Source organism: Carcharhinus amblyrhynchos, chromosome 8 (genome assembly GCF_965287045.1).
Source record: "Carcharhinus amblyrhynchos chromosome 8, sCarAmb.v2.hapA, whole genome shotgun sequence".
Classification (NCBI taxonomy): Eukaryota; Metazoa; Chordata; class Chondrichthyes; order Carcharhiniformes; family Carcharhinidae; genus Carcharhinus; species Carcharhinus amblyrhynchos.
The window spans coordinates 90639408-90651768 of NC_137331.1; the positions used below are offsets into that span (position 1 = coordinate 90639408).

The window sequence follows — 12361 nt, forward strand, 5'->3', positions numbered from 1 at the left end:
GAACACAGTCCTACAAAACACTTTCTCTCCATCCTCTCATCTCTTCATGTTTTGGTTAATTCCCTTCTCCTCCTGCTTGGTGTCTTCCTTTGTCCACTATCCTTGAAAGTGCTCTAAGATGCTCTGCCTCTACTCAGGCTGCATTTCTATTTTAAGTGAAATGGGATTTAGATATTATCTTGACAACAATTTTCTAATGTCGCTTTTGAACGCTGAAGGAACTGATATTTCCATCTTGTGTCTTTAGTTATCCACAGTGAGTGATGGCATCCAGTAACATTTCCTCTCAAGTAGAAGGAGTAAGCCACTTGGTCCCTTGAGCGTGCTCTGCCATTCCCAAATGTTATCTCCCATCTACTTGATGACCTTTCACCTCTCCCGCCGCATATCAAGAATCTATCTACCTCTGCCTTAAAATAATCAAAGGCACTGATTCCACTGCCTTTTGAGGAAGAGAGTTCCAAAGACTCTTCATCTCCATCTCAAACAGGCGACTCCTTATTTTTAAACAGTAACCCTGAGTTCAAAATTCTCCCACTACAGGAAGCATCCTCTCCACATCCGCCCTGCCAATACCCCTCCGAGTCTTAAAGATTTCAATCAAATCACTTCTCACTCTTCTAAATTCCAGACAGTAGTTAAGAGCCTAGCCTGTCCAAATATTCCTCATAAAACAACCTCCCATTCCTGGCATTAGTCTAGTAAACCTTGTTTGAAGTGCTTCTCATGTATTTGCATCCTTCCTTAATAGAAGACCAATGACGAAGAATACAGTACTCCGGATGTGGTCTCACCAATGCCCTGTACAACTGAAGCATGACCTCCTCGTTCTTGTAGCCAATTTCCCTCGCAATAAATGACAGCAGTCTATTAACTTTCCTAATTAGCACAAAGCATTTTTCAAATACAGTATGAACGGACATGCAGAGAAAGCCCTTCTGTCTGCTCGGACGTACTTACGTCAATTAGGTGCTTGACTTCATGCTTCCTTAGGTCACTGCCTACTTTGGCTGCTAGTAAAACACAAGCGCCTGCACAGAGTTTTCGGTTCTGCTTATTCAGTTTCCCTTTGAGGGCCAGCTTCTCAAAGTAGACAAAGGACATGGCTACAGTTGGCTCTTCCAGGCCACATTCCTCCTGCGCCAACTTCCTCATCTCACGCTTCAAACTGTGGAGAGCAAAAATGCCATCAGTAACCCTCAGTAACCTCTTCGAAAAGCTGCATGTGTGCACTCAGCATACCTATTTATGAGTGAGAGAGTCCCATTTTCTGCTTTGGTTGAGCAGGTCATGTAAGACTGAAGCATATGGAACAACAGGATTCAACATTCTCATTGTGTGCATCTTAGTGTTGGCTGTACTCGCAATTTATCACAATGTATATGAGATTTCTTAAACACACTTCAAATCGGAAATTCAAACATAGTTTTTCATAATAAATTGGAATTTCCTAAGTGAATCATTAGCAAAACCAAAAGATCTGTTATTTGCCAAACCCTCAAGTAAATAGGAAATGTTGCGAAATGCTTATATTTCTAAGTACCATGTAAAGCAGTGTGTAAACTGATAACTCCAATAAAGGAGTCAGTTTAAAAAAAATCAATGCTGGGGTAAACACAATGAAACAGTTCACAAGGTCCCTCCACAACTTTCCATTGTGAAAGCACCAGCAGCTTTGAAAATCAGCCTTTTAAGTTTACATCACACCCAAGCCGCAAAACTGACAAGTTAGTCACAAGTAAGGCTTACATTAACACTACAATGAAGTTACTGTGAAATTCCCCTAGTTGCCACCTGTTCTTAACTAGCACATCTTTCAGAATGTGGGAGGAAACCAGAGCACACGGAGGAAACCCACACAGACATGAGGAGAAGATGCAAACTCCACACAGTCACCCAAGCTGGGAATCAAACCCAGGTCCCTGGCGCTGTGAAGCAGCAGTGCTAACCACTGTGTTACCATGCCACCCACGCCCAATGATAAGACGCACACAATGAGAAATTGATATTAGAAAGCTGATAAACTGAAATTAAAAGATCAACCAAACACCACCAAGGGTTGTTACAATCTACCACAATGACCAACCCTTTCATCACCTACTCCAATGCTGTGTTGTGAGATTTGGTGTCAATTTCAGTTGATAATGAATCCAGGAAACACTTCTGAATTTTTTTTAAAAAACTACATTAAAGGTGCTTTTTAAACGTAGATGTTTTAATAGCTGACTCCATTCTGTAACTAAAACTGAAAGTTAAAAACAATCGGCTGCGAATTTCTGTCCCCGCCAATGGAAAATGTGTCGGACCAGCTGAAGGTCCGTTGACTTTGGGTGGGATTTTCCAGTCCCGTGATTGTCTGGGATATTCCAGCCCAGCCTATGTAGTAGATCCCTGCAGCTGGGCTGCTCTGGCTCTCAGTGAATGCACGCAACCCGGTGTCTTGTTGTTCCCCTCCAGCCCCGTTCTCCAGGTTCCCACTCCCATCAGTCCTCACATTTCCTTCTGACAGCCTTGTGGGGCTTTTTCAGGATGTGTGAAGAAGCCCAGACAATTCGCAGCAAGAATGTACAATGCCACCTCTGACAACAACCTGCTTCTCCACCACCTCAGTACAATCCAGCCTGGCATGAGGTACGGGTGTGCTTGATATCAGCACAGCAGGTTTCAAAAAAATAATAATTTACTCTTCTGTAGATAAAACAAAAAGCATCAAACTAACCTAGCAAAGTAAAAGCAGGGGAGTTATAAATTCAAATAAGTGATAAGAAAATATTTCAAAGAACTTTTTCAAATACAGTGATGAATGCTTGGAATGACTTGTTGGCCAGGGTTGTAAGTCAAAAGTCTTGGCAATATATAAACCAAGATGAAAGACAGAGATGAGATATGATGGTCCAAGACACTTCTTAATCTCCTTGATTTACATTCGCTACAGCTCTGAAGTATTGAATATTTTCTTTGTACTCAACCACCTGGGTCATCATCTGGTCAACATCTGGACAGTCTCGGACGGCTGAGGATCACAGAATCATAGAAACCCTTCAGCGCAGAAGGAAGGCATTTGGCCCATCGAGTCTGCACTAACAATAATCCCACCCAGGCCCTACCCCTGTAACTTCACATATTTACCCTGCTAATCCCTCTAACCTATGCATTCCGGGACACTAAGGGGCAGTTTAACGCGGCCACATATCTTTGAACTACGGGAGGAAACCCACGCAGATATGGAGAGAAGATGCAAACTCCACACAGACAGTGACCCAAGCCAGGAATCGAACCCAGATTCCTGCAGCTGTCAGGCAGCACTGCTAACTATTGTGCTGTCGTGTTGGTAATCAGATAGGCTGCTTTGAACATCAGCTGGTAAGTGAGCTATTGGATACGTGTACCAGCCATAGTCATGGTGTATAATCAGTGTAGCACTTAGTTATTTGTTTCTGTAATCTTTCCTATAAAAGGCTACACCTGTAACGCAAATAGCAGCAAATACCATCCAAAGGCAAGTTTATGCAGACAACTACACATACTTATTCAGTAACACACATTTCAGATGTATAACTGCACTGGAGCGTATTGTATAAACAGTGTGGCACAAAAAGCTCACTTATGCCAGATCATCAATTTCAGCCCCTTAGAAGATAATAGCTTCCCACAATTTATACAGTAGCACAGAAAAGTGCCCCAAAATGCTTCCTTTTCATGACTGGTATAGCCCTTCAGTTCTGGTGACACTTTAGTAAATTTTTATTGCACAGTCGCCATTGCTTTTTAAAAACTTCTTTCACAGGTTGTGGCCATCGCTGGCCAGACCAGCATCTTTAGTCCCCATCCCCAACTGCCCTCAAAAAGGTGATGGTGAGCTGTCTTCTTACACTCTTGCAGTCCATGTGGTGCATGTACACCCACAGTGCTGTTAGGGATGGAGCTCCAGAATTTTGACCCAGCGACTATATATTTCCAGATGGACTTGAAGGTGGTGATGTTTCTGTACATCTGCTGCCCTTGTTAGAGGTTGCGGGTTTGGAAGATGCTGTCGAAGGAACCCTGGTGATTTGCTACAGTGCATCTTGTAGATGGTACACACTGCTGACACTATGCGTTGGTGGTGGAGGGAGTGAATGTTTAAAGTGGTGTCAATCAAGTGAGCTGTTATATTCCGGATGGTGTTGAGCTTCTTGAATGTTGTTGAAGCCAACTGTTTCCGTTTAGCACACAAAATGAAGATAGCAGGTCTTAAAGATGCCCAAATGTCTGGTCCCGAGTAATTTTAACTCAGTGTAGAATAGATAGCTGAATTGTTACACCCATTACATCCCACCAACCCCCCAATTGAAACTCTACTAATTACATCCTTGAAGAATTCCAGTAGATTTGTCAAGCATGATTTCCTTTTCGTAAATCCATTCTGACTCTTCCCAGTCCTGCCACTGTTTTCCAAGTGCTCTGCTCTCAAATCATCGATAATGGACTCTAACATTTTCCCCACCATCGCCGTTAGGCTGACTGGTCTATAATTCTATGTTCTCTCCACCTCCCTTTTTAATAGCAGTTACCTTCAAACCATACTGTTAGCTTTCCATTTTGTAGCCAATTTACTATTTATTCTGCTACTTAACCAGAATTGTACCTGAAGTACTTATCAAAGGCTTATTGGAGATCAAAATATATGGGCGGGATTCTCTGATCTTGTTCTTTCCCACTCTGCTGCCAGCCAGAACGGAGAATTTAGTGTTCAGCTAAACCTCTATTCACTGCAGCAGCACTGAGAATCCCAGCTGGAGGTTTCCAGCAATTATTTTGACAGCGTTACCCTTTCTGTTCCCTCCTCAAAGAATTTAATAACATAGCTGGTCAAACATGACCTTCCCTTTTGAATGTGTTCTGAAATACCTTTTGTTTTAAATCTGCTGTTTCTAGATGCTTCTTTATTACATCTTTGATTCAGAGTTCTATTGTCTTTCCAAACACCAATGTCAAGCTAACTGGTCTACACTACAGCTGCCTAGGTTTGTGCTACACTGAGTCTTTGAAGTTTTGAATGGATTCGATTGGATAGTCATAAAGATGTTCTTTTCAATTGTGGGGAGATCATAACTGAAGGTCAGAAATACAAGTCAGTTACGAATAAATCAGGATTTTAAAGAGAGACCTCACAAGAGAGTAGTAAGAATGCAGAACTTGCCATCACAAGGAGAAGTTGAGGCAAACAGTACAAATGCATTCCTAGGGACCTGGATGAGGAGGATGGGAATAAGAGGACACGTTGGATGGAATTAGTCTAATACAACTTGGTATAACAAGGGGTTTTTTAAGGTTATTTATTAGCGTCACAAGTAGGCTTACATTAACACTGCAATGAAGATACTGTGAAAATCCCCTAGTCACCACACTCCACGGCTTGTTTGGGTACAGTGAGGGAGAATTTAACACGTCCAATGCATCTAACCAGCATGTGTTTTGGACTGTGGGAGGAAACCGGAGCACCCAGGGGAAACCCACGCAAACATAGGGAGAACATGCAGACTCCACACAGACAGTGACCCGAGTCAGAAATGGAACCTGGGTCCCTGGCACTGTGAGGCAGCAGTGCTAAGCACTGTGCCACCATGCCACTTAGGCTTACTTGCAGATCACAATTTCATTAAAAGCGGAGCAGCTGTGATATGCAAAGGTGTGGAATCACAGTAACCCTTGCAACCTGAAGGGCAACAATCCTTCAGATGATGATGAAAAGTCTTGTTAAGAACAACGCAGAGGTGGGTAACCTGTGGGCCATCTGGGTTCTGAGTGTGGCCCCCATGAGACATTTTGTTGACTGCTGCCCACATGCAGAGTTGCCACATTCTGGTGGTTTCCATCCACATAGCGTTTTTCCCCATCAGTATGACTGAAGTGATCTGTGTGTAAAGCAAGGGCACATGAAGTGAGGTGTGTGCTGAATTCACACAACATTGGATGCAGAGGGGGGCTCTCTCAGTCAATCAAGTGTAAATATTTCTTTTGTCTTCTTCTGCTGGAAACCGGCAGGAAGGCAGGTAAGTAATTTAAATCTGTTTTTAATCTGTTTGAAATATGCATATTAGGTGATTACAAATCTCCAACCCTGCCAGGAGGACTTCATTCCTGTGGGGTTCAGACTAGTTCCTCACGTTTGGGGAACTAGCAGGAGATCTTGCCGGAATGAAAGGGGGGGGGGGCCAATCGGGGCCCAGGAGGTCGGGCGGTGGGAGGTGATGCCCCCTGGGATGGGTGCCCTGGCAATGCCAGCCTGTGCCCCATGGCACTGCCTAAGGAGCAAAATATCCATGCTTAGGGGGCACCTTGGAACTGCCCGCCGGGCATCGGATCGTGCCAAGGGGGCAAGGCTTACTGTGGGCAGGGCCTAGGGACAATTGGTGGGGGTGGCGCTGCCCCTCAGCAGATAGGATCGATCTGGGATGGAGGGAGGGCAGGCTGGGGGGTGGTGGTCTGCCAGGGTGAAGGGAGTGTGGGGGCTATCAGCACTGCTGGGGGGGGGTGGGGTCTGGACTTCGGGGTGCTCTGCGACAGAGTGGGGAGGCCCAGGAATTGTTGTGGGGGCTGCCATCAGGCCGTGATTGGGGTGGGGGGTGAAGGGGCGGCACTGTGGTGGTCCATGGCTGGCCAGTGATTGGGATGGCCAGCAAACAGGAGGTTGACAGTTTGGGGCCATGCGTAGAGCTCCAGGACGGTCAAACCCCAGCGCCAATAGACCCCGCCCCCCCTGGGTTTTTAATAATATTCACGACTGGGAACTTTTCAGTGCACCAAGAGATTCAGGTAAGAAACTCAACTGACAGAACAGTTGGGATTTAGAACAGTTTTCCTGCCAATTCAGCACTTCTGGGAGAATTGTCCCTATGGTTTCAATCTTGCAGCCCACTGAGACGAAGATGGGCCACTCATGCTGCCCACTCACTAGCCTAGGTTGTCCGTCACTGAACCATACCAATACCATCAGTAAGCATGGTTAAGAAAATGTGCTATGGGATCACAGTTTGAAGATAAGGGCTAATCCTTTTAGAACTGAGGTGAGGAGAAATTTCTTCACCCAGAGGTTGGTGAATGTGTGGAATTCACTACCACAGAACGTAGTTGAGGCCAAAGCATTATCTGATTTCAAGAAGAAATTAGATATAACTCTTGGGGCTAAAGGGATCAAGAATATGGGGTAGAGAAGGTGGGATCAGGATATTGAATTTGATAATTATTTGATAATAAATGAATGGCAGAGCAGGCTTGAAGGGCTGAATGGCCTATTCCTGCTCTTGCTTTCTGTATTTCTATATTACACCTGTTATCTCCCCAGCAGCATGGAAACCAGTAATCCGTGTTAGTGATCTGAGTCTAAGAGCAACCAGAGCTTACGTGTTTGTAGTACACACTGGAAGTGCTGAGATTTTGCTCAGTGTTGTTTCTCAGGCCAATGAATTAGCACCGCAATGTTGCTTTATGTGTGTGTATGTGTGTGTGCCACTTAGTTCCTCTTAGTGGCAGGAAGGTAGCAGCAAAGTTAAAGATTATAGACAAACTAGCTGAATGATTAAATCGGTCACTGAGACTGACTTAGTCATTCAGGTGTTCTTCCGATCGGCCACTGTCACTTTGGAGAAATTCCAGCAAGTGCTCCGGGTAAATCAAGCAACTGACATTTTCACCAAGAGCACAGTGCCCAATCAGGAGGACTCCAAGGAAAATTACTGGAGTGTTTCTATAATAACAGTGATGAAGAGGTTAACATGGAAGTGTGACTAAAGATTGGAAAAGGACAGGATGAGTGAAAATGGAAATACCATAAATAACACATAGAACATAGAACACTACAGCACAAACAGGCCCTTCGGCCCACAAGTTGCACCGATCACATCCATACCTACCAGGCCATAGAACTATCTGTAACTCCCAATCCCATTAAATCCCATGTACTCATCCAGAAGTCTTTTAAAAGACCCCAGCGAGTTCGCCTCCACCACCACCGACGGCAGCCCATTCCACTCACTCACCACCCTCTGAGTGAAAAACTTACCCCTAACATCTCCTCTGTCCTTGCTTCCCAGCACCTTAAACCTGTGTCCTCTCATAGCGACCATTTCAGCCCTGGGAAATAGCCTCCGAGAATCCACCCTATCTATTCCTCTCAACATTTTATAAACCTTTATCAGATCGCCTCTCAACCTTCGTCTCTCCAGGGAGAAAAGACCTAGCTCCCTCAACCTATCTTCATAAGGCATGCCTCCCAATCCAGGCAACATCCTTGTAAATCTCCTCTGCACCCTCTCAATAGCTTCCACATCCTTCCTGTAGTGAGGCGACCAGAATTGCACACAGGACTCCAAGTGAAGTCTGACAAGGGTCTTATAAAGTTGCAGCATTACCTCCTGACTCCTAAACTCAATCCCTTGATTAATGAAGGCCAGACACCATACACCTTCTTGACCACATCCTCCACCTGCGAGGCCAATTTAAGAGTCCTATGGACCCGGACCCCAAGATCCTTCTGTTCTTCAACACTGCTAAGAGTCCTACCCTTGATATTGTACTCCTTCATCCCATTGGACCTGCCAAAATGGACCACTACACATTTATCCGCATTGAAGTCCATCTGCCACTTCTCCGCCCAGTCTTGCATCCTATCTATGTCACACTGCAACTTCTGACATCCCTCCACACTATCAACAACGCCACCAACCTTCGTATCGTCGGCAAACTTACTAACCCATCCCTCCACTTCCTCATCCAGGTCATTTATGAAAATGACATATCTTCTGGTTATCAGAAGCATAAGGTCATTTTTTGAAGAGTGCATTGCTTTGGATAGATGCAGTTCACTGTTTGTAACCATTAATTTATGCACCTTAACAATAGGTTATGTTTGACGTGCACAACTGAGTGAAAATTGAAACCTAGATGTAGCCACTGTTGATAACTATTGGAAAGGCACGTGGATATAAATCAGGGATGGGGTGGGGAGCTGTGAAAGTCGTGCTGACAATTCAGCTATCTGTTTTACATTGAGTTAAAATTACTGGGACTCGAGACGGGACTTTTGGCTGGACTAATAAATTTTTACTGGCTCTGACGAAAGGTTATGTCAAGGCCTCAAGCCATCTCAGGTGAGAGACAGCCCAACCAACGTCTCCCTCTGTGCTATCACAGCAATGTGTATCACTGGGACTCGAGACGGGACTTGGTACTTTGGGCATCTTTAAGTCCTGCTATCTTCATTTTCTTTTAAATCCCAAAGTCAGCACAGACTGGAGGTAACACTAGCATGCTATAAAATGTGCCACGCGGATCCAGTTGGCATGTTCCACTGCCAGCAATTTTGGGACTTAACCAAGGCAACCTGACTCGTCACAAATGTGGCAAAGAAAAACCTGGGATTTGGATTCATGACCATCTGGTCAGGAAAGAAACATCACAATCAGTAAGAGTCAATCTCACAGCATCACTAATTTCATTTACTGCCGCTAGGTGCTATCTGCATTTCAAATCAGCAGGCTAAGATTCCTGTGACGGCTTTCTAACCTCCTCTTGCACTGCAGTGGCCAACATATTTACATGAAGTTAATTTATGGACAATGTTAACATTGGAAGTATAGGTGCAGCTAAGCCTTCCTCCCTAGTGAGGAGGCTAAGGGAGCCAACCTGTTCCCCCAGCTTCTCTCAAACTTCTACCGGGGCACAATAGAGAGCATCTTGTCGAACTGCATTACAGTGTGGTACGCCAGCTGCTCCATTTCTGACCGCAAAGCTTTGCAGCGGGTAGTCAAAACTGCCTAATACATCATCGGCACCCAGCTACCAGCCATCCAGGACATTTATCACAAACGCTGAATGCGGAGATCTCTCAGCATTACTAGAGATCCCTCCTGCTCCAACCATAGACTGTTTGCACCCCCCTGCCATCTGGGAGGTGCTACAGATGCATTCAAGCCTGTTCGACCAGGTTTGGGAACAGCTTCTTCCCCAGAGCTGTTACCCAGCTGAACTCCATCCTTTAACATATTCCCAAACGATGAGTATTGTGCAACATGCATGTATACACTTAATGACTATTGGCATTGTTTTATAATGACTACTTGCATTTGCTATTTTCTTTGTATCTTGGGAGCCTGCAAGCTCACTTTTTGCTGTATTTGTATACTATACAATGACAATAACATTGAATTGAATTGAATGTTAACAAGCGAAGCTTAACACACAAGGACAGGTTGGAATGCTGCATAGTGAAATCCATCTAAACAGCCTGGAGTATGTGCGACAGGAAAGAAAATTGGCTGTGGCAAGATAAAAAGGCAATATCGGCCATTTCTTACAGCCTTCCAAGTTGAATTTCATCCCATTAACCCTGAAGATTAGTAGGAAGCAGGACTTCTGAAATGCAGCATAGTGAGGAAACTATTCCTGGACAATAACTGAGTGAATCGCTCTACAAATACGCTCAGTAAATCAAAGGGATATTTTTAAGAACTCCTATTATGCTTTCTTTTGGCTGGACTAATAAATTTTTACTGGCTCTGACGAAAGGTTATGTCAAGGCCTCAAGCCATCTCAGGTGAGAGACAGCCCAACCAACGTCTCCCTCTGTGCTATCACAGCAATGTGTAAGAATTGACAATTTTAACAAGAATGATGTTGCCAGTGTTATATTTTAGACGCTGTGGAATGAAGCTGAACTCTCGCTGTGATTGTTAAGTCACTTAAACTACCTCTGCAGGATTCTCACTGCTTTACCAATGGCATGAACAAGGACATGAACCGTAAACAAACCTTTCTAAGCCTATTATCATTGTCAGATCCACTTTGCAGATTGACTGGGCTGCTCTGGGGGGGAAGAAGCAGTTTGGCTGACAATTGAAAGGAAAAAAACGATGAATCACGTAGGGCCTTGCACTGGGGTTTATCACCACCAAAGCGGCCATACTTCCACATGTATTTTCTTAAATAAAGGAAACAACACAGGCACAAAGAAACAATTTCCACTCTCTGCCTTAATGGAGCAAAAGCCCTGCTAGATACTTCATCTGACAAAAAATCGATAATTCCCAAATCTCCTTTCGACAGATATGAAGTTCAAATTGCACGTCAGCATTTGTGGCCCAAGTGATGTAGGGTTAAAGGAGCTGAAATTGTTCACTCCAATCTGTGATTTTCAGTCTGCAACCAACAATTACAATTGCCAGTTCTGTGGACATCCATACTGATCTCACATGGGACCCTTTGGACGTGAGACGGCCCACAGAAGACGATGAGTTCACTCAGCCTGGACATACTTAAATAATGAGGAATCTACCACCGCATGGGGAAGTCCAAGATCTTCAAACAGAAGTCACTGTAGATCAGATGCACTTATTATAGAATCCCTACAGTGCAGGAGGCCATTCAGCCCATTGAGCGGACAACAATCCCACCCAGGCTCTATTCCTGTAACTTCATATATTTATCCTACTAATCCCCCTGGCACTAAGGGGCAATTTGTTATGGCCAATCAACCTATCCTGCACATCTTTGGACAGCAGTAACTTATCCATAAACTTCTCCTGTCTTATGTGGACTGTGTATTAGACTTTCTGAAGAGATAAAATTAAGGAAATGGTTGCATAATGATTGTGCTATTGGACTTTAAACCCAGAGGATTTAACTAATGATAACTAATGAAGGAGGAGGAGGATCCACGAATATCCCCATCCTCAATGATGGCAGAGCCCACCACATCAGTGTAAAAGAAATTGATGAGGCATTTGCAACAACCTTCAGCCAGAAGTGCCGACTGGATGATCTATTTCTGCTTCCTCTGGGGGTCCCCAGCATCACAGATTTCAGTCTTCAGCCAATTTGATTCACTCTACGTGATATCAAGATACAGCTAAAGGGACTATATATTGCAAAGAAAATGGGCTCCGACAATGTTGCAGCAACAGTACAGACAACTTAACTTGTGCTCCACAACTCTGAGCCAAGCTGTTCCAGTACAGCTACAACACCCCTGCAATGTGGAAAATTGCCCAGTTATGTCCCATACACAAGAAACAGGACCAATCCAACCCGGCCAATTACTGCCCCATCAGTTCATTCTCCATCAGCAAAGTGACGGAAAGGGTCATCAATGCTATCAACCAGCACCTACTCAGCAATAACTACCCTGCCAGGGCCACTTAATTCCTGATCTCATTATATCCTTGATAAACATTGACAAAGCTGCTGAATTCCACAGTTGAGGCAAGAATGACTGCCCTTGTCATCAAAGCAGCATTTGACTGGATACAGCATCAAGGAGCCCTAGCAAACAGGAGTCGGTGGGAATCAGGGGAAAACGCTCACTGGTTGGAGGCATACTTGG

At 44.4% G+C, this 12361-nt stretch overlaps 1 protein-coding gene across 3 annotated transcripts in view; it reads right to left on the reverse strand.

Annotated features, from left to right (window-relative positions):
• Positions 1-12361, reverse strand: part of cables1 (Cdk5 and Abl enzyme substrate 1) — a 179175-nt gene that overhangs the window by 5112 nt on the left and 161702 nt on the right. For 2 of the 3 annotated variants that reach the window (XM_080194968.1, XM_080194967.1), the window contains one exon: positions 961-1168. In XM_080194968.1, coding sequence (XP_080051094.1) covers positions 961-1168 — 208 coding nt within the window. Of the gene's footprint in view, positions 1-956; positions 1169-12361 lie in introns of all 3 variants that reach the window. The other variant, XM_080194969.1, reaches the window with a different exon arrangement.